General features: G+C 36.3%; 2 protein-coding genes across 2 annotated transcripts in view; one reads left to right on the top strand and one right to left on the bottom strand.

Annotated features, from left to right (window-relative positions):
- Positions 1-23,517, top strand: part of LOC146401418 (uncharacterized) — a 274,139-nt gene that overhangs the window by 224,275 nt on the left and 26,347 nt on the right. The gene's annotated exons all lie outside the window — the stretch shown is intronic.
- On the bottom strand, positions 10,224-11,171 carry LOC100627845 (olfactory receptor 14J1-like). The gene has a single exon (XM_084970302.1). It carries the CDS (start codon positions 11,169-11,171, stop codon positions 10,224-10,226), a length of 948 nt encoding a protein of 315 aa, XP_084826428.1.

The raw sequence follows: 23,517 nt of genomic DNA, 5'->3' as shown, positions 1-23,517 counted from the left end.
GTCTTTTAAGAGCCACAGATCTCTAGACATGCAAACCCTGAGAGAGAGTATCCCCTGGGTTTGAGAAGATTATTGTAAGAATAAACAAGATCTGTTCCTATATCTACCATCTAGGAGAATTTTCCTTGGGGAACTCCTATCTGGAGTTCCATTTTTATTTTCACTCTGCCTTTGTTTTTTTTTTCCCTAATATGTTTCTTTCTTAGTTTCAGAACCATGGACAGTACAATTCTCGCTAGCCTCCTGTTTTTGTAGTTAAATTACTTTTCATTTCCTGTGACAGGGTTGAAGGATACACTTTCTCATCTTGGGGACTTCCCCAGAAAAACTCTATGTGTAAAATTGAAAGAATTGGGTAATAACAGTTAAAGCATGAAGGCCAATCACATACCATTGATTCATATAGAAAGATGATTATCTTTAGTTTTCTACTCATTTATTAATGTGGCTCTATGGAAAACAAAAGAAGAGGATTACGGAGTAGTATTGCTTTTGTTTCTTCCAAATCTGACTCTTCAATATTGGTAATGACACTAAATTACTTTCTAAGTTTGGGATCCTAAAGCTCACATTTCTCTCCGTGAGAATGAGGCTGGTCTCTCCAATGTGTATCTTCACTTCTTGCTATATCCTTTAGGCAGAATATTTTCTGCTTCATCCAAGGAATATCTGTGTGCTTTCTGACATCTATCCAAGCTTTCTAATTAGTTATGAATGCTGTGTACTTCGTTCATCTTTCTACTGAGGTTCATTTTTGTGGTTTTCCAGAAGTTCATTATATATTCATCCCATGAATAATTTCTTGTTATAGAATATGCTATAAATATAATACAAATAAAAAACAGTTATTGCTTGCTGATTGTGTAAATTATTATTCTGAGTTCTTTACATGTATTAGTCTATTACTTCTTCCAAACACCCAGTGAAGTAAGTACTAAAATCATTTCTATTTTATCTTAAGAAACACGAGTCTCAGGCAACTTAAATAAAATTTGTTCTTCCTTCCTCAACTCTACTGAGGACCAGTTGAAGAAATTAATTGCATATATTCAAGGTGCACAATATGATAAATTGGGTATACAATATCATATTATTAACTATAGTCATCATTAAATTTCCCTGTTTTTTCAACCAATTGTGAAAATAGGATTTAAATTGAGGATTTCTAGTTCTAGAGGGTAATAGCAGTATTCCTCCAATACTGATCATCTCATCTGCAGATTCCTCAATTGTCTAGCAAGCCATCATTTTGATGAAGTCAGGATCAGAGATTTTCCTGTTTCATGTTTGTCTCTTTGAAGTATTACCTACAAATTATTTTTTTCCTCAAGTCAAAATGACCTTGTCTTAAAAATGTTCTTTTATTACAAGGCAAGCTTCATGGGCATATCATCTATACAGTCACTAAGGGATCTGTGTTAACAGGGCCCCATGCTTGATTTAATGCTTTTTTCCCCATAATTTTGAAATTTTTAATAGTTTTGTGTAAAGGGTACTGCATTTTTATTTGACACTGTCCCCAACAAATTGTGTCAACTCTTCTTGTTTATTAGAGATAAGTTTTATACTTGCTATTTAGAACTACAGTTTTATAGAGTTCATATTTAAATGTTTTCATAGAATCATCCAGAATCGGCTCTGTTTTTCTCTGTGTAGACAGACCAGCAAGTTTGTCTTCACAAGGTTTGCATAGAATACCTGTTCCACCCCTTCACTTTTAGTCTGTTCCTTAAAGTGAGTCTCTTGTATGGAGCATATAGATGGATCTCAGTTTTTTTTTTAATCCATTTAGATGTTCTATAACATTTGATTAAATAATTTAATCCATTTATATTTACAGGAATTATGAATAGGCAAAGACTTACTATTACCATTTTATTAATTATTTTCGGACTCTTTTGAAGTTCCTTTATTAATTTGACAACTAGAAATAACAGTGTTAAGAGTGGAAGTATGTATTTATGTAGATACCTAAGTCTACATCTACATATATTTTTCCCATAGCATTCCTGTCTGCTGCCAAACACTGATGTCTTCTCATGGTCTTCAATATAAAACCCACATCTCTCTAGATAGCATCTTCTCTACAGGTACAGACACTCATTTTCAAATCTTTAAAAGTGCTGTGCTGAATTGCACATCTTGACTTTCAAATATACCCCTGCTGCCTGGAATGCCCTTCCTAGTTCCTTGTCCCTTGCCTGACCAACTGTTTCCTCTCCTTTAAAACCTAGCCTACCTGCTACCTTCTTTAGGAGGCTTTCATGCTCTCCCAACCTTCCCCCCATCCCAAGCCCAGTCTGGATTTGATCTCATGCTGGTCTCACAGTACCTACGCTCCCTATGACATTATCATTTATCATATTTCTAACATAAACACTTGACAAACTTAGTTAAGACATATTTAAGAAAGATTGTTTTTATAAGGGTGAGGAAACACTAGAAACTAGGAGGATATATAGAGGGACATTGTGCTAAGATAGGCATGGGGTAGTGAGGAAAAAATATATAAAATTTTTTTTCGAGGAACTCTTGATAAACCTTTACTGAATTGGGGGATGGGGAATGAAAGATGTTGTCAAAATAAAGATAACTATTATGTAGTAAGCTGGTATATAAGGCATAGTTTTTAAATCACTCTATTGGTATACAGTGTGGTTGGGGGAAGATAAAAGGTTTTGTGGTTGAACATGCTGATTTTGAGCTGATGCTGAAACATGTATAGCAGACTTTGGAGATATTACATTGGTGCTCACAAGGGAAGCTATGGCTGGTTATATAAATTAGGCTGGTGGGTGCTTCCAGTGTGCCAAGAAGGAACTGCTCAGGCTTGTCCCCCTAGATTTTGGGGGCTCAGCAGCTAAATCCCCCTACCCTGAGAATCTGGCAAGACCCAGCAGTCTCTCCAGAGCCCACCCTCATCTCCAGTTTCAATGAGATTAGGGGAGAGGAGAAGTCTCAGATGCCCAGGCCACATACCTCTAGAAAGATCTGCAGATCCCAGGGCCTTCTCTTCCCTCTCTTCTTTTCATGGCTCCAGCAAACCTTAATCTCCATAGCAGAGATGTTAGAGTAGTCCCAGTGGGGAGAAAGGAGGGAGTCATTTCAACTGGCTCATTTCTTTTGCAGGGGGCACAAGAGGACATGAGCGCATCAAGGGAGGATTTGAGGGCTAAAGATGGAGTTCCCTGTTAACCCTTCCTGCCCAACCAAGTAGCTGGCAAGAGCTCATATGGCTCAGTGTTAAGACTGAGGTTCACAGAATCTTGGAGTCAGCTTTCTGGTGCTCTGTTCTGCTGTGGGCCTGGGAACCAATGGGAAACACTCCCTGCCTGTCTCCCCTTCCCCCTTCAGTGTTTTTCTTTCATGTAAAAGTCATGCATCTTATTTTCAAAAAGTAAATCTTAGAGTTCCTATGGTAGCTCAGCAGTAAGGAACCCAAGTAGGATCCAAGAGGATGCGGGTTTGATGTCAGGCCTTTTTCAGTGGGTTAAGGATCTGGCATTGCTGTGAGCTGTGGTATATAGGTCGCAGATGCTGCTCAGATCCCACATGGTGTGGCTGTGGTGCAGGCTGACAGCTGCAGCTCCGATTCCACTCCTAACCTGGGAACTTCCATATGCGATGGGTTCAGCCCTAAAATGACAAAAAAATTAAATCTTATAAAAATATGGATTTGAAAATTGAAAAACACTCTACCGCTGAGAGAGCTCCTTTTCTACTTGTTTAGTTATAACATACTTAACATTAAAAAATACATATAAAGTGGTCACAAATATTTTTGTACTGTAGGCATTTTTTCATGTCATTATTTTAGAGATACTTCATTTTTATGGAGTTCATAATATTTCATTATGGGACCCTATAATTCATTTGGTCCTCTCCTGATAACAATTTAGTCTTATGTTTATGTTTATAATAATCTTTATTTTGTTTTTATTTTAAACTAAAAATATGTGGGTAATTGTAAAAAATAAAGGCATTGGTAGGATTTGGTTTTGGGCTTTGTTAGCTGAATCTTGACTAATATATACTCTAGATTTTACTGTAAAAGCTTGGCCATTTATTGTCTCACCTGGATGGCAGTGTTATTAATGAGGTGTTAATGAGATTTCCCCAGTTCAGATGGGTCAGAAAATGATATTCTCCTGATATTCCTCTTCCCCAAGCCCTACTCCATCCCTAGCGTCCTTTTTATTTCAATTCTATAGCAGTTTGTTCTTTGTTACATCTCAGATAGTTTTTCCCTTCCCATGTATGGCCTTGCCTTCAGTCAAAGCTCACAGGCTCCCCATTCACATGTACCTCTAGGGTCCCAGAGCCATAGCGTCTTCCCTCTAATGCTTTATATCACAGCCTCCAGCTGCTTCATCTGAGTTACTCATACTAAATTAGGGTTCTACCTAATCTATCTAGCTAGAGTGGTTTCCTAGACAGAACTAATCATCCATTATTTCGTCAGATCCTACAATGCACAATGTACCATAACATGAACTACAGGGAGAATCGTAAAGAAACACAATACATATTCTCTGCTTTGATACAGTGCTTAGTATATAGAGACAAGGTGGAGCAGTAGTGAGTAACTTGGAGTACATTCTGTTTAAAATGCAGTAAATCCTTTCTCTGCATCACTTTTTGATAGTCTTTATCAGAAAGAAGAATTCGTTTTTTGAGTGATACATAGATAATTTATTTTTACAGAACCAAGTTCATGAATAACACTTATATGGGAAATGTTTTTAATTCTATTAAAAACTCAGGAATATAACCTTAAAATAGGCCAATTGTTGCTAATCTTTCAATATCAGCAGTGATGCCTAGAATCTTTAGACACCTTCAGTATAGCTCAAATACACAATTAGACAAAAGATTCTGAAAAAATGATGCATTAAGGGGGGAAATGTGCATAGCGCCTGTTTCTGCTCTTAACTCATGATGAAGACTGGTGATATTGATGGGAATGCAATCAAAGATGGTGATCTGTAGGGTGATTCTGATGACAACAAAAATGATATTGACTATATAAAGCTGATGGTGAGGATATTCATTATTGAACTGGTGACAGCAATGGCAGTGATGTTGAAAATGTTGGTAATGCGGGAAGTAGATGATCAAGTTTCAATAATATTAGTGTTCTAAGGCAATTTAGAGAACAGCTCATCCAGTCCACCCTTCAGGATATTATATTTATATAATATACCTATTTCTATATTATCATGCAAAATATATTCCCTTTGACATATAACTGATATAATATTTTGCAATAATGATAGTATAATATATAACACATGTACCTAACTCGGGAATATATAAAATAAGCCTGTACTAGGAGTGGGACTTAGAAGCTAGTTTTCCTAATTTCTATTTAGTGTCATTTCCCATATACCATATATGCTCTGTGACAGCCTTGGTGTTAAGTGACTCTGTAAACGTGGTGGTAAAGAGTGGAGATTTCCTCCCAAATGCTTATTTATGGGCACTTTATTTATTGTTCTTAATCCCAAGATTCTCTATGCTCAGAACCCTTTTAAAAAATTTTATTTATTTGTTTTTACTACTTAATGCATTTTATTACATTTATAGTTGTACGACAATCATTACTACCAAATTTTATAGCATTTCCATCCCAAACCCGCAGTGCATCCCCCCAACCCCCCAGTCTGTCTCATTTGGAAACGGTAAGTTTTTCAAAGGCTGTGAGTCAGTATCTGTCTGCAGAGAGGTTCATTGTATCCTTTTTATAGATTCCACATGTCAGTGATAGCATTTGATGTTGGTGCCTCATTGTCTGACTGACTTTGCTTCGCATGATAATTTCTAGGTCCATCCATGTTGCTGCAAATGCCAGTATTTCATTCCTTTTAATGGCTGAGTAATATTCCATTGTGTATATGTACCACATCTTCTGGATCCACTCCTCTGTTGATGGGCATTTAGGTTGTTTCCATGTCTTGGCTATTGTATATGGTGCTGCAATGAACATTGGAGTACATGTGTCTTTTCGAGTAATGGTTTTCTCTGGAAGATGCCCAGGAGTGGGATTTCTGGATCAAATGGTAATTCTATTTCCAGTTTTCTGTGGAATCTCCATGCTGTTTTCCACAGTGGTTGCAGCAGTTTACATTCCCACCAACAGTGTAATAGGGTTCCTTTTTCTCCATGCCCTCTCCAGCATTTATTGTTTGTAGTCTTTTTTTTTTTTTGTCTTTTTGCCATTTCTTGGGCCGCTCTCACGGCATATGGAGGTTCCCAGGCTAGGGGTCTAATCGGAGCTGTAGCCACTGGCCTACACCATAGCCACAGCAACTCGGGATCCGAGCCGCGTCTGCGACCTACACCACAGCTCACGGCAACGCCGGATCTTTAACCCACTGAGCAAGGGCAGGGACCGAACCCGCAACCTCATGGTTCCTAGTCGGATTCGTTAACCACTGCGCCACCACGGGAACTCCTGCAGTCTTTTTGATGATGGCCATATCCCAGGCTGCAGGACTGGAAAGGCTCTTCTTTTGAGGGCCCTTAATAGGCAGTTGTATGCCCTGACCACTTTTCTGGATGGACTGTGCCACTTTCTTGATTCTGAAAATGAGCAAAACTGCTAGCTGGGACTACTGTTGGGTGGTACAGGCAGGGACTCTGCTGCCAAGATGCAGATACTAGTTTTTGGAAGCCCCTTCCTCTTCTCCATCACATTCACATTCCCAGCAGTCAAGCTCTGTAGAGCCCTCTTGCCGTCCCTGTGGTGTAAGCCTGGAGAAGGGGTCCCCACGCAGTGACCTGCAATGCTGGGGAGCGTGGGATGTCCACCTTGATCTTTCTTTTCCCCACTGGAGAAACCATAGGCTCAAGGGAGACCTCTCAGTGTGGTGCTGCACTGACCTGGAGGAGGGGCAATGCAGGCAGCAGGGAGCTCCTCCTCCTCCCTTTCTAATGCCATTTGTCCTGGTCTCTGTGGTACAGGGGACTGCTTTGGCCTCACCTCTGTGTTCTGTCATTTTTTCTGTGATGCCTTATCTATGAATAGTTGCTAGTTATTCTCCTTGTGAGGAGGATAGAAGCTGGGAATTATCTATGTTGTCTTCTTGGTGATATCACTCTTCTAGAATAATTTTAAATGATTTTGTCTTTTAGCTTTTATGTTAGATTTAAGGTGATTTAATCAACACCATTACAGAATTTAAGTATTCTATGTTATTTTTCTTACTAGTTTCTGCTGTTTTTTGGATAATTTGCAAAGACCTGTGCAATATATCACGTTCATTATCTCAGTTGTTTTCAGAGTAGGTGTTGCATTCATGTCTTGCCTACAAAAGTTTCAGAAAAAATAAGCTGCTTGCCCTTGATTGCACTGCTAGTGAGAATCTGTACCATAATTTGACCTAGTCTGTCCCTGGCCAGCTCAAAATAAGGAAAATAAATAAAAGTTTTAAGTTTGCAAGTAAGAGATAGAACTCTTTATTTACAGAAAACAATGTGGAATGGAAACTTGAAAGAATCTCTGTAAAGGTCTATTAGAAGTTATAAGTAAATATAGAAGATCAATGAGTATAAATCAGTATACAAGCATAAACTGAATTTTTATATGCTGACCACAAAAATTAGACAATAAATTTTTAAAAATACACTTTATAGTAACATCAGATATAGAGAAATAAATTGAATGAAAAATGTATAAAACCCAGTACTTCCAAAATTATGTATCATTCCTGAATGAATTTTTTAAGAACCTAAAAATGCAAAAGTATCTTGTTCGTACATTAGTAGGTACAATCTTTTGAAGAAGACAGTTTGGCTTCTTTTTCTTATGCTTTTAACTGGTTTCTATTATTTAATTAAAGGAAGAATGTGTGTACCATACTGAAATGAGCAATAGCAATGAGCCAGTAGACTTATAAGTAAAGGTTTTAAAATCCTCTGGTAAGTCCAGTGGGGGTAAAAGGACAGTTCAGTTTGAGCTATGGATTCAGTATACTTCAGTGAACATCTTAGTAGATATTTTTTTCAAATTAAAAACCTGATTTAAAACATATAGATAAGCAAAAGATGTGGAGTAGATAACAAAATCTGGAAGAGCAGAGTTAGAAAACTTAACACTATCCAATATAAAATACTACTATATAGCTACAGTAATTAATGGAGCTTGATAGAATAAGCATAAACACATAGATCAGTTGAACAGGTAAGAGACCCTTACATACATACAATTCCTAAATTTATTCCAAATGCACCAACTGCATTCTGTAGGGGGAAAGTTTGTTTCCAAGTAATTATTGTAGTTAATTGGATAACAGTGAGTAAAATGACCAGTAACACCTTATACCATCACAATGGTAAGTTTCCAATGGATTATAGAACTAAACATGAAAGGTAAAACAATAAAGCTTCTGGGATACACTACTGGTATTCTTTTATTTATATTTTTAATTTTTTTACATTTCAACAGTTTTATTTTTATAAATTTTTTATTATGATTGATTTACAATGTTCTGGCAATTTCTTTTATACATCAAAGTGACCCAGTCAGTCATACATAAAATCACTTTTTCTGTTTTAAAATTTAAAAAATTTCCATTTTTATTATTCCATGGTTTCAGGATGCTATAACTACTTTTGCATTCATTTTACGTACACTGACCAGTTTTTATTATGCTTCTCAATCCTGAAGATCTGTGTTTTTAAGAATTCTGGGGAAGTGACTCTTGAGCATATATCCAGACAAAACTTTCCTTGAAAAAGACACATGACCAAGATGTTCATTGCAGCACTATTCACAACAGCCAAGACATGGAAACAACCCAAATGTCCATTGACAGATGACTGGATTAGGAAGATGTGGTATATATACACAATGGAATACTATTCAGCCATAAAAAAGAACAAAAGAATGCCATTTGCAGCAACATGGATGAAACTAGAGCCTCTCATACTGAGTGAAGTAAATCAGAAAGAGAAAGATAAATATCATGGTATCACTTACATCTGGAATCTAATATATGGCACAAATGAACCTTTCCACAGAAAAGAAACTCATGGACTTGGAGAATAGACTTGTGGTTGCCAAGGGGGAGTGGTAGAAAGTAGGATGGATTGGGAACTTGGGGTTAATAGATGCAGACTATTGCCTTTAGAATGGATAAGCAATGAGATCCTGCTGTGTAGCACTGGGAACTCTGTCTAGTCACTTATGATGGAGCATGATAATGTGAGAAAAAAGAATATATAATATATGTGTAACTGGGTCATCATGCTGTATAGTAGAAAATTGACAGAACACTATACAATAGCTATAATAAAAAACATATATTAAAAACAAAGAATTCTGGGGAAATGGCGTCAATGTTGTTGCACTGGATGTTGCCTATTATGCATTCTCTTAATACATGGAGATTAGATCTTTCTGAAACTATTGTTAGACAAATATTGAAATTTTCCTCTGTATATTTGTGACTCCAAAGTCTTTTTCATTAACCAAAAAGTATCTTCCTTTTTTCCTCATTTTCTGGGAAATTCTTGGATCTGTCAGTGCATTGTTTCTGTCTTTTCTTGAATATTATCTGCTGCTTGTACTATCCATCAGGTTTTAATTTTTGGTCACTATATATTGTATTTATATCAAGTTTTTGCTATTTTTCAAATGTGACTTTTTAAAACATTATTTTAATTGTGTTTTTATTTCTTCTTGTATTCATTCTCTGATTCACTGATTGTTGTACTACTTAAGCTTCTCACTCACATAACACAATTGACATAGACTTTTCCATGGTGACCATTGTGCATTACCAATTGAAGCCCTGAAAGATGACTAGAACAGCAGTTGGACCCTTGAATAGCCAGAGAATATTGAACCAGGTGGTTATTCTGCATGCTTCAATACTATGTAATATTTCAAACTTGATTGTAACTCAGGAAAAAAAAAAAAAAGAATTTTCCTCTACTTTGATAGAAACAAACCAGGAAGGAAAGTCAATTTGGAGACTTTAGAATGAAAGAAATTCACGTTTTCACCATACTTGACATTGTGGACTAAAATTTAAATCTATTGCACATACTAGTGTAATTTTTGTTTAACTCCATGTCAATGTTTTTGATACTCAAAGATAGTCCATTCCTATGGCTTTCCTCATAATGACTTCTATTAGAGCTTTAATTACTTGATTTACTCTTATTCCAGTATATTGTGATTTGCCTCAGTGAGGAAGGAATAGACTTCCTCATTAAGTTTACAGTGATTCAGCAAAAGAGGTAGCTTTTCTTCTTTTAACAACCCTTTGTAGAGCTGCCTTCATGGCTTTGTTTCTCAGGCTGTAGATCATCGGATTAAGTGTGGGAGGCAGAACAGTATAAAAAAGAGTAAGCAAAAAGTCTAATGCAGTTGGAGAGTCAGAATGTGGCTTCAGAAACTCAAAGACACCAGTAGAGAGAAACAGTGTGACCACAGCTAGATGGGGGAGGCAAGTGGCAAAGGCCTTGGCTCTCCCCTCGGCAGATGGGATCCTCAGCACAGTAGAGAATATGCGTGTGTAGGAGAATCCAATGGAGAGGAAGCAAAGAAATGCCACCAAGGACAGAAAGCCTGTGACCCCAAGCTCACGGACATACTCATCAGAACAGGCGAGTTTTAGGAGCTGGGGAACCTCACAGAAGAACTGGTGGATGACGTTGGCACCACAGAAGTGGATGGAGAAAGTAGCAGATGTGTGCATAACTCCAGAGACGACCCCACTGATCCAGACGGCTAGGATTCCGTGAATACAGGTGTTGACATTCATGATGATTTCATAGCGCAGGGGAAGGCAGATGGCCACGTAGCGATCGTAGGACATCACTGTGAGCATGGCCAGCTCAGCAGATGCACAGAGAGTGAAAGCCAGACATTGCAGTATGCATTCCCAGAGGGAAATACTGCTAGTATGCCTGAAAGAGTTACAAATGGACCTTGGTACCGTCACAGAGATATAGCATATATCTAAGAAGGAAAGATGTTTGAGGAAGAAATACATAGGGGAGTAGAGACTGTCATCCATGGAAGTTGCAGCGATAATGAGTGTGTTGCCAGTTAAAGCCACTAAGTATAAGACTAAGAACAGAGAGGCCCATAAGACTTCTAGCTCAGGCTTGGCAGAAAATCCCATGAGGAGAAACCCACTCACTGTAGTGAAATTGGCCATATTCCTTCTCAGTTTCCAAGGAGGCTGCTGGCTGCAAGACAGAATGGAGACCTATGGAAATAATGCCAGAATCAACAGTTCATCATTGTAAATGTTATGTAACTTTGTATACTAATAATCATATTGAGTAATTTTAAATAACTTTGACTGAAGCACAAGAGTTAGGTAAATTGTATTATGAATTTTAATGTCATGTTTTTCAGGTCAAGGAAAGGAAAATATTTTATTATTGGGAAGTATGGTGCATCAAAATTTTATGGATGTTAAAATTTTCACTCAGTTCAAACACATGTTCATATTTATTAATAAGTTTTTGAGGTGACGGTTCTGTCTCATTAGTTATTATATCTATTTGTACCACCACCACACTGATTCTTTCACTGCAGTTTTTGAATTTCCTTTCATGTATGAGAGGACAAATTCCCAATCCATTTTCCTAGTTGTTTTTTGAAAAAATGAATACTGAGAATGAAAAGCACATTTTTATTGACATTTTCTTATTTGCATTATAATATACAAATAATCATTACCTTTAACACAAAATGTTATATAAATTAATGCAAAGTAAGCCAAGTTCCTATTAGGAAGTGGAAAAGGCCAGTAACTTTCTGGTATTATTTTTAAAAGGAAATAAAATGTTGATAAATGGCTAAAATTATTTATCCATTATTTTATTTTATTTTATTTTATTTTATTTTATTTTATTTTATTTTATTTTATTGTTTTTTCCTTTTTAGGGCTGCATCTGTGGAATATAGAATTTCCTAGGTAAGGTGTCAAATCAGAGCTGCAGCTTCTGGCCTACGCCACAGCCACAGCCACACCCGATCAGAGTCGCATCTTCGACCTACATCACAGCTCATGGCAACTGCAGATCCTAAACCCACTGAGCAAGGCTGTGGCTGAACCCACATCCTCATGGGTATTACTTGGGTTCATCACTGCTGAGCCACAACAGCAACTGCTCATCTTTTATTCTTTTTTTTAACTCAATCAATTTTATTATATTTATAGTTGTATGACTATCATCATGACCTAATTTTATAAGATTTCATTCTCAGACCTATCCTTTATTCTTAATTAAATAAAAATTAAAGCAAGAGTAAGATATATTTATCAGTGATTCAGAAGTTATTAGTGATAGAAAAGAGTCACTTCTTTAGTGAAATTGCTAAGCTTTTGTAGCTTTCTACTTTGAATGTTGATCCAGAATTTTAATTACTTTTTTTTCTCTGATCTCAGTGAGTACTTTTTCTCTGCAACTTGACTCTCTTTTAGCATATGAGGTATTGAAATCCTCATACCTTTATCTTTGGTCTTATTTTTAAGCAGATATTAGTGTTTTTAATACACAGCAAAAAGTGTATATGAATAATTTAATAATTTGTATCATTTATTTCTGGTTGTGAAATATTTTCTGTATTTCTCTCAAAATATGGACCATGCCTTTATCGTTACTGAATATTTTTGTATTTCATTGACGTCAGAATTTCTCCCTAAGACATAGAAGAGACTTGAAACCCAGATGACTGGTTGTGACAGGAACCATATTCTCACATGCTTCTCACAATCTTTGTGTCCTTACAGTCTTTCTCTCTGGGATCTTTACTGGCCCTTGTTTTGTGAAAATGGAAAATGTGGTTGTTTGCGGACATTACAATATTTTGATACATCATCAGCTTTTTCGTTTTTCTGTACTGTTAGAACACTCTATCTCAGATATAGGTAGGATCTCACATCTCTTCTAAGTCCCCGTTAGGGTCAATAAATAATAAGAAGAGAAGGATATCAAGTGATTTCATTCTGTGGTTCATTTATTCTAGATTGCTAGTTGCAAAAAGGAAGGAATTGCTGAGAAAATGGGAATTAAACCGCACAAAATGTATCTGAAATAAACAATTTAAATCTCTCCCTGGATTTTCAGTTTTTATGTAAAAAATTCACAGTTGATAATTTTTAAACTTTCTGTTATGAAGTAAATGACAATGACTGGTTTTATCCCACCCACTCAAACCCTATTATTGAGTATAATCATCCATTTTAGACCCCATAGAAACTCACCAGAGCAAATCCGGGAACTTCCTTTCTAAACTTGGGGAAAATTTGTTAGCTACTACTTAGCAGAAGGTAATTCAGCCACTTTCAGTAAAGCATTGTCTGTGGAGAGGAAAAATAAGGATTTCCATTCTCATTATTGGAGTTTATGCTCCTCTGCATGGCTCCTCTGTCATGAGTGGAGAGATTTTTCAAATGCTCTGGGTATTTGGGGCTCCTTGAAAATACCCTGGGGCCAAAACTTGCAATTATATAGAGTTTTCCTATGGAATATTTTTCTCTTGATTTGAGTTAATGATCATACCTAGTTATTTGGAATTTCTGCTTATTTGTGTTCTTGGGATTAAATTATTGAAACACATTGCAACTTGTGGCATATATTCTGGAAAACCCAACATACTAAGGGTTAAATCTATTTTTCAGTTTGTTCTGCAACGAAAATTCCTATTCAAGGGACTCATGTTCCCTCTGTGTGTCACTGCAAAGTTGAAGTAGGTAATACTCTATAGATATTTATCATTTTCTCAGCTATTTTAATAATTTTATTAGAAAAAATAAAAATTTTATTAGAATGTTATTTCTTTGAAACAATGACTTATCTAGTTCATCTTTTGTTAAAACCTCCATCTTGCACTGTTCCTTATCCACAACAGATCTTCTTAATTATCTGTAGAATTGAATTTAATTAAGCTCTAACATATTTTTTTCCTCTGGTGACAGACATAGAGGAATTTTTTCCTCTCCTAAGAATTTAAGTAATATGAGAACTTTAGTAGTCAAGTAATCTCAGCAAAATTTTTAACTCTTACACAGTACATCCAGGATGGAACACTTAGTGAGCATCTTCCAGTTGTACATCACTGCAGAGCAAACTAAGTGACTTAAAACAACAATTTATTATTTTCTCTCTAGTATGTGTGGATGAAGAGTTTTTGCTTGAGATCGCGTATTCAGTTACAGGCAGATTTTAGCAGTGTTCATAGTCACCTGAATACTCAATTTCAATGAAAGTCTAAAATGATTTGCTCACATGATGAGCAATTGATATTGGCTCTTGGGTGAAAACTCAACAGGGCACCTGCAGCATCTGAATGTATTCTCTCCTTGTGTGTTGACTTATCACAGCAAGACAGATAGGGTATATGGATTTATTTACCTCTCCTTTTTTTTTTTTTTTTTGTCTTTTTGTCTTTTCTAGGGCTGCTCCTGTGGCATATGGAGGTTCCCAGGGTAGGGGTCTAATCAGAGCTATAGCTGCCAGCCTTCGCCAGAGCCATGGCAACTCGGGATCCCAGCCACATCTGCAACCTACACCACAGCTCACGGCAATGCCAGATCCTTAACCCACTGAGCAAGGGCAGCGACCGAACCCGCAACCTCATGGTTCTTAATCAGATTCGTTAACCACTGAGCCACGATGGGAACTCCTCTTTACCTCTTCTTATGCTAGTAAATGATAGCTTTTTATTAATGTGGGCTCCTTTAGTTGTTCTGTTTTTTTTTTTTTTTACTTATTTTTTGGCTGCACCCTTGGAATGTCAAAGATCCCAGGTCAGGGATTGAACCCACACTGCAGTTGTGAACTATGCCACTGCTGTGGCAATGCCAGATCCTTAACCTGCTATGCACATTGGAAATTCCAGTTGCACTATTTTTTAGATCAAGTCCAGTCAGTAAAATTCTTCTGCAAAATTATCTATCTATGACCATTTATTCTTCAAAATAAATTTTATTTTTTATTAAAAAATTTCTTTTGATTGTTATTTCCCCAATACAAATTTTTTTCTACTGTACAGCATGGTGACCCAGTTACTCATACATATATACATTCTTTTTTTCACATTATCATGCTCCACCATAAGTGACTAGATATAGTTCTCAGTGCTACACAGCAGGCTCTCATTGTTAATCCGTTCCAAAAGCAATAGGTTGCATCTATTACCCCCAAGCTCCCCCACCACTCCACTGCCTCCCCCTTCCCCTTGGCAACCACATGTCTATTCTCCAAGTCCATAATTTTCTTTTCTGTGGAAACGTTCATTTTTAACGTATATGAGATTCCAGATATAAGTGATAGCATATGGTATTTGTCTTTGTCTTTCTGACTTACTTCACTCAGGATGAGAGGCTCTAGTTCCATCCATGTTGCTGCAGATAACATTATTTCATTCTTTTTTATGGCTGAGTAGTATTCCATTGTGTACATATACCACATCTTCCTATTCCAGTCATCTGTTGATGGACATTTGTGTTGTTTCCAGCTCTTGGCTATTGTGAATAGTGCTGCAATGAACATAGAGGTGATGTATCTTTTTTAGGACAGTTTTGTCCAGATATATGCCTGGGTCATATGGTAGTTCTAGATATTGTTTTCTAAGGTACTTCCATACTGTTATCCATAGTGGTTCTACCAGCTTACATTCCCACCAACAGTGCAGGAGGGTCCCTTTTCTCCACACCCCTTCTAGCATTTGTTATTTGTGGACTTATTAATGATGGCCATTCTGACTGCTGTGAGGTGGTATCTCATGGTATTTGCATTTCTCTAATAATCAGAGATGTTGAGCATTTTTTCATGTGCTTGTTGGCCATCTGTCTTTCTTCCCTGGAGAAATGTCTATTCAGGTCTTTGGCCCATTTTTCAATTGGGTTGTTGGCTTTTTTCTGTTGAGTTGTATAAGTTGTTTGTATATTTTAGAGATGAAGCCCATGTCAGTTGCATCATTTGACACTATTTTCTCCCATTCTGTAAGTTGTCTTCTTGTTTTCTTTTTGGTTTCCTTTGCTGTGCAAAAGCTTGTCAGTTTGATTAGATCTCATTCTTCAATATAAATTTTAGAATCAGGTTGTTGAATTCCTCACAAAATTCTCCTGGGATTTATTTATATTAAATTCATTTTTGTGTATATGCAGGATTACAAGTTTATAATGTTTAATGATCTCATCTGTACATGTGGTGTATTAGTATTTTTATTCAGTTTTAATTTAAATATCAATAGAATTTTAAATTTTTTGCACATTTTGTTCATTTTAAAAAGTGTATTTGTTTCTATTTTCATTGTAACTTATATCTGATTAAATTTTCTTCATAATTCTTACTGCTATAGATGAATGATTGATTTGTATATGTTGGTCTTGTATCAGGCAGAATTTCTTAAGATTCTAATTATGTTTCAATCTTTGTGTTGTGCATTCTATGCATTCTGACAAATGTATATAGTCATGTATCCACCACTACTGTATTGTACAGAAGACAATTAGTGCCCTAAAAATATCCTGAGCATGATGACTTTGTCTCTCCCTTTCCTAAAACCTTTGGCAACCGCTGATCTTTTTACTAGCTGCAGTTTTTCCTTTCCCAGAATGCCTTATTCTTGGAGTCATACAGTATGTAGCCTTTTAAAGATTGACTTCTTTCACTTGACAATATGCCTTTAAAATGCCTTCCTGTCTTTTTGTAGCTTAATAGTTGTATTTTTTGAAACTGCTGAATAATTGTCCATTGTATGGATGTACCAGTTTACCTATTCACCCTTTGGAGAATATCTTATTTGATTCCAAGATTTGGCAGTTATATGCAGGAATACAAAAAACCATAAGAGAATAGTATGATAAATTATATGCCAACAAACTTGACAACCTAGAAGAAACGGACAACTTTTTAGAGAATTATAGCTTACCAAAACTGAATCAAGAAGAAACAGACCTTGATGAACAGACCTATCATTAGAAGTGAAACTGAGTATGTCATAAAAACATTCCATACATCAAAAGTCCAGGATGAGATGGCTTCTCAGGTGAATTCTACCAAACATTCAAAGAGGAACTTATACCCATCCTTCTAAAACTTTTCCAAAAAGTTGAAGAAGAAAGAACACTCCCAGAGACACTTTATGGAGCCACCATCACCTAATTTCAAAACCAGATGAAGATACCACCAAAAAAGAAAATTATAGGCCAATATCTTTGATGAATGCAGACACAAAAATTCTCAACAAAATTTTAGCTAACTGATTCCAACAACATATAAAAAAGATCATACACCAAAACCAACTGGGATTCATTCCAGGTTCACAAAGATGGTTCAACATACCCAAATCAATCAACATCATACACCACATTAACAAAAGAAAAGTCAAACCCACATTATCATCTCAATAGATGAAGAGAAAGCATTTGACAAAGTCCAACATCCATTCATGATAAAAACTCTTACCAAAGTGGGTGTAAAGGGAACATATCTTAACATGATAAAGCCATTTATGACAAACTCACGGCCAATATAATATTCAATGGAGAAAAGCTGAAAGACTTCCTGCTAAATCTGAAACAAGACAAGGATGCCCACTCTCACCACTTTTATTCAACATATTATTGGAAGTGCTAGCCACAACAGTCAGACAAACAAGAGAAATAAAATGTATACAAATTGGAAGAGAAGAGGTAAATTGTCACTCTATGCCGTTGACATGATACTATATATAGAAAACCCTAAGGACTCCACACAAAAACTACTTGAATGGATCAATGAATTCAACAATGTAGCAGGATACAAGATTAACATTCAGAAATAGGTTGCATTTCTGCATACTAACAATGAAATATTAGAAAAGGAATATAAAAATACAATACCTTTTAAAATCACAACTCCAAAAATTAAATACCTAGGAATCAACCTGACTAAGGAGGTAAAAGTCTTATATGCTGAGAACTATAAAACATTAATTAAGGAAATGAAACAGGATTCAAAAAAATGGAAAGATATTCCATGCTTCTGGGTTGGAAAAATTAATATTGTAAAAATGGCCATACTACCCAGAGCAATCTATAGCTTCAATGCAATCCCTGTCAAATTACCCATGACATTTTTCACAGAACTAGAACAAACAATCCAAAAATTTATATGGAATCATAAAAGACCCAGAATTGCCAAAGCAATCCTGAAGAACAAAAACCAAGCAGGAGGCATGACTCTTCCAAACTTCAGGCAATATTACAGAGCCACAGTGATCAAGACATGTAGTACTAGTACCAAAACAGACATACAGACCATGGGAACAGGATAGAAAACTCAGAAATAAACCTAGACACCTATGGCCAATTAATCTTCAACAAAGGAGGCTTTGGGAAAAGAATATAACATGGGAAAAAGACAGTCTTTTCAGCAAGTAGGACCGGGAAACCTGGACAGCTGCATGTAAATCAGTGAAACTGGAACACACTGTCACACCATGCACAAAAATAAGCTCAAAATGGCTTAAAAACATAAACATAAGACAAGACACCATCAAACTCCTGGAAGAGAACATAGGCAAAACATTCTCTGACATCAACCTTACAAATGTTTTCTTAGGTCAGTCTCCCAAGGCAACAGAAATAAAAACAAAAATAAACCAATGGGACCTAATCAAACCAAGAAGCTTTTGCACAGCAAAGGAAACCTTAAAAACAACAAACAAAAAGCCTATGGAATGGAGGAAAAGCTTCAAATGATGCAACTGACAAGGGCCTAATCTCTAAAATATACAAACAACTTATACAACTCAACACCAAAAAAGCCAACAACCCAATTAAAAAATGGGCAAGAGACCTGAATAGACATTTCTCCAAAGAAGATATACTGATGGCCAACAAGCACATGAAAAAATGCTCAACATCACTGATTTTTAGAGAAATGCAGATCAAAACTTCTCTGAGGTACCATCTCACACCAATCAGAATGGCCATTATTATTAAGTCCACAAATAACAAATGCTGGAGGGGGTATGGAGAAAAGGGAACCGTCCTGCAATGTTGATGGGAATATCAATTGGTACAACTACTATGCAAAGCATTATGGAGGTACCTCAGAAAACTAAATATAGAACTACCATATGACCCAGCAATCACACTCTTGGGTGTATATCTGGACAAAACTGTTTTTGAAAAAGGCACATGCACCTGTATGTTCATTGCAGCACTATTCACAATAACCAAGACATGGAAACAACCCAAATGTCCATTGACAGATGAATGGATTAAGAAGTTGTGGTATATGTACACAATGGAACACTACTCAGCAATAAAAAAGAACAGAAGAATGCCATTTGCAGCAACAAGGATGGAACTAATGACTCTCATACTGAGTGAAGATTGCCAGAAAGAGAAAGACAAATACCATATGCTATCACTTATATCTGGAATCTAATATACGGCACAAATGAACTTTCCCATAGAAAATAAACTCATGGGCTTGGGAGAACAGACTTGTGGTTGCCAAGGGGGTGGGGGAAGGAGTGGGATAGACTGGGAATCTGGGGTTAATAGATGCAAACTATTGCCCTTGGAATGGATAAGCAATGAGATCCTGCCATATAGCACTGGGAACTATATCTAGTCAGTTATGATGGAGCATAATTTGAGAAAAAGAATATATGTGTGTGTGTGTGTGTGTGTGTGTGTGTGTGTGTGTGTGTGTATTACTGGATCAATTTGCTGTACAGTAGAAAATTGACAGAACACTGTAAACCAAGTATAATGGAAAAAATAAAAATCAGTAAAAAAGATTTGGCAGTTACAAATGAAGCTGCTATAAACATCCATGTTTAGATTTTTGTATGAATGGAAAAATTCATTAGGGTACATCTACAAGGTTTTAACAATAATAATAATATAGTCTTCATTTTTAGAATTTTTGCCTCTTACTTTCCTCTTCTTTTATTTACTGTTTAGTTTCTTATATAATTATATTGACAGAACTTCAATTATAATAGTAGAAATGTGATAGTGGAAAACATTTGTTTTTCTTTCAAATCTTGAAGGTATATTTCTAAAGTTCCTCACAGCACATGACATTGACTGTAGTTTTGATAGACAATATTTTAGTAAGTTTTTCAGTTGTCATTTATTAAATTTAGTTGCATTCATCATATTTCTAGTGTCCTGAGACTTATTCTTATAAAATAATTGAAATTTATCAAACATTTTCATCCATCTGTTGTTACAGTCATGTAGATTTTGTAGTCAACAAATCTGTGCAATCGTGAAGCAAGAAATAAATAACATTGACAGGAAGTTTTGATTACTCAAGCTGCAAGAGAATTGCACAGAAACAAAGATGAAAGCACAGTAGATATTAGAAAACATCAGAAAAAATGTATCATGAATAAATATTATGAGATTAATCAGTAGTTATATTAGTCATTATCCAAGATCCTTCTGATCTACTCAAGTGATCTTTGTCATTAGACATTTAAAGGGGGCATTCATCTTGGCTATCCCACTCATAATGTGATACTGTTTTTGGTTTAATATCCCAGCCAGATGAGATATTCAAAGGCCTCCACTGGGCCTTCTCTAGTATTATAGCTCATTTCCTACTGACTGAGGACATGCTGAAAGAGCTTCTAGGTATTTCAATCCAAATTTTATACCTAATTGCTGGGTAATGACTATTGCATGTGTCTCAGTACCAGGTGATACACTGTAAGTCATTTAACCTGACTCCATTTATTACTCGATCTCCTTATGCCCACACTCACAGGTGGGCCATGATGATGCTTTGGTTCTTGGAATGTTGATGCCACGTTAGACCACATATCTAATAGTTCTTGAAATATTTTGGTATTTTCCTTTTCTCAGTGTACAGTTAAATGGAACATAAATGGAAATAGTTCTCTTTGGGGAAGAATAGGGGTGTCTTTTCAGGTAATGTTTGTTTGCTATGGTGTTGTAGTCCACTTCTTCTCTGGGGCCATGACTGTGTTTTCAGGCACTGAGGTCAAGAAACAGCACAGGTAATTGTGACCTTTTGCTGGGGAAAATCGCTCGGTGTTCTGCTTCTCCACTCTTGCCTTTTAACTGTAGAGTTTAAGCAGTACCCTTGCTGACTGCCCCCTAATTTTGCCCCTAGAGACACAATATTGTCTTAACCATCTCCATAACTCTCTGTAGGTCAAAGATTCTTGACTGCCCCTCTGACCTCAGTGTTTGTTATGGAAATTTTAACTGTCTCATTTCTGGTGGTTCAGTTCTACCATCTGTGTTCTATTGCTTAAGATCCCCCTTTTCTCCATCACTTTTATTGATCCAGCTCTGTAGTTATCTCTCCAATCATCAGCCCCAGTCTACAGAGGAGAGTCACCACTGAACTTGGTGAGTGTGGTACTCCTCTACCAGAACATTCCTGATGATCTTGGTGAATGGTATGTCTCCTCTAGACTCTCTCATGGAATATAAGATTCTGGTGTATTTTCTCACCTCACAGGATATGTCCACTCCACTTTCCTGAATCTCTTTTATCCTTCTCCTACCTCTCAAGGCAACTCAGGCATTTCTACACTCATCCTCATAGACCACTGCCTTGTCTAGGCTTTGAAGGGCCACATCCCTCGGGTCCTTGCCTATGAGTCCAATGTCCCCATGGTAAGGGATTCTAACACAAAATCCAGTTTTATGCTCCAGTCTCCTAAGCATTCTCAACATCAAATTCCATGTTACTCCTGCTGGTATTTGTTAGCGGATACATGTAATTTTGCATTTATTCTGTTTTGTCCCTTAACAAACTTAGGACATTGCAAGTTAGTCTATGTAGAAATTTAACTCTAAGAATGAGCCTGGAATCCAGGAACAGCATTCACAGTGGCCTAATATGGAAGACCAAAAGGGTATCTATTGTACCCAAAATACCTTTTTTCTTGAAGTTTTAAAAATATTTTTTATTTAGTTATTAGAGAAGATAGAGATATCTTATTTGACATTACTTGTGAGTTTTTTTCTTTATTTACTTTCTTGTTTCATTCCATTTTTCTTACCTGCTTTACCAGGTTCTTTGTATACAATTCATATCACATGGGACTATGCATAAATTAGAATGCAGAAGTGCAGATATCTTCATTCTTTTTTCTTCCTCTATGAACAATAACCTTTAACAAGTCATTTTTACCTAGTTTTTTTTCTTTCTATGGAACTGAAAAATAAAATTAATAATTCAGGTTGTTGAAATAAGTTTAGAATAGGAAAACCAAACAAAAAAGTAGAAAGAATCTGCAAGTCAACGCTTTCCATGACCAGAAGCTGAGAAAAAAAAAAACACACACAAATAGTATAGAGTATATATATATATATATATATATATATATATATATATATATATACATATACATATGTATGTATGTATGTATGTATTTGCCTTTTTCTAGGGTCACACTTGTGGCATATGGAGGTTCCCAGGCTAGGGGTCTAATTGGAACTGTAGCCGCCAGCCTATGCCAGAGCCACAGCAACGAGGGATCTGAGCCACGTCTTTGACCTACACCACAGCTCACAGCAATGCCAGATCCTTAACCCACTGAGTAAAGCCAGGGATTGAACCTGTGACCTCATGGTTCCTAGTCAGATTCATTAACCACTGAGCCACAAGGGGAACTCTGAGATACTCTTGAGATGTTATTTAGTCCTGCCTTCATGGACTTGGAGAACAGACTTGTGGCTGCCGTGGGTCGGGGGTGGGGATCAGGAGCTTGGGGTTAACAGATGCAAACTATTGCTCTTGGAATGGATTTACAGTGAGATCCTGCTGTGTAGCATTGAGAACTATGTCTAGATACTTACATCACAACACAACAATGGGAGGAAAAAGTATGCATACGTGTGTGTAACTTGGTCTCCATGCTGTACAGCAGGAAAAAAAAAAATCCTGCCTTCATTTTAGTAACATTTCGCAATAATCCTTGACAGTTGGACCATTTGACTTCTAAAATATCCCTAAAAAAAAAAAGGTTCCAGAACTCTTTACATGAACCACTGCTTTTATTATTTATGTTAATTTATGATTACAGTGTCTTTCTTTAATTACTTTTTTTTTGCTTCCCTACTTGGATCACACGAAATCATAAGGTTTGTCTTGAAATTCCCATTAAAGGATATAGGTCAATATATATTTTTTAATTGAGTGATTATGGTCCTAAATTAAAATCCTTAAAAATGTTCTAAAATTACCAACTTGGAGGGATCATAGAGATAAACAATTTTTAAAACTATCTATCATACACTTCATGGGCAACACAGGCATATTTCTATATGTAAATACAGAGGTGAACACATTAGAATATATAGCAAATCAGTTTATTCACCTGATATCTCACAAATTCAGAATTAGAGTTCCATGGCTGGTGTTTCATTTGTTCAACTTCCCTTTCTATCACCTAAGAATGCATTGTTTAATACAACTTGAATAGACCTACACATTTATTTTTTATCCAGTGCCCTCTGTTATATATATGGTAAACAATTGAGAAGCAGGTTAATTTCA

Source organism: Sus scrofa, chromosome 7 (assembly GCF_054392235.1).
Source record: "Sus scrofa isolate SSC_HxYL_T2T_F1_AM1 chromosome 7, Sscrofa_HxYL_maternal_Yorkshire_Landrace_v2.0, whole genome shotgun sequence".
In the NCBI taxonomy this organism is placed as follows: Eukaryota; Metazoa; Chordata; class Mammalia; order Artiodactyla; family Suidae; genus Sus; species Sus scrofa.
The sequence above is the reverse complement of the archived record's forward strand: the minus strand, read 5'-3'. Positions and strand labels throughout refer to the sequence as shown.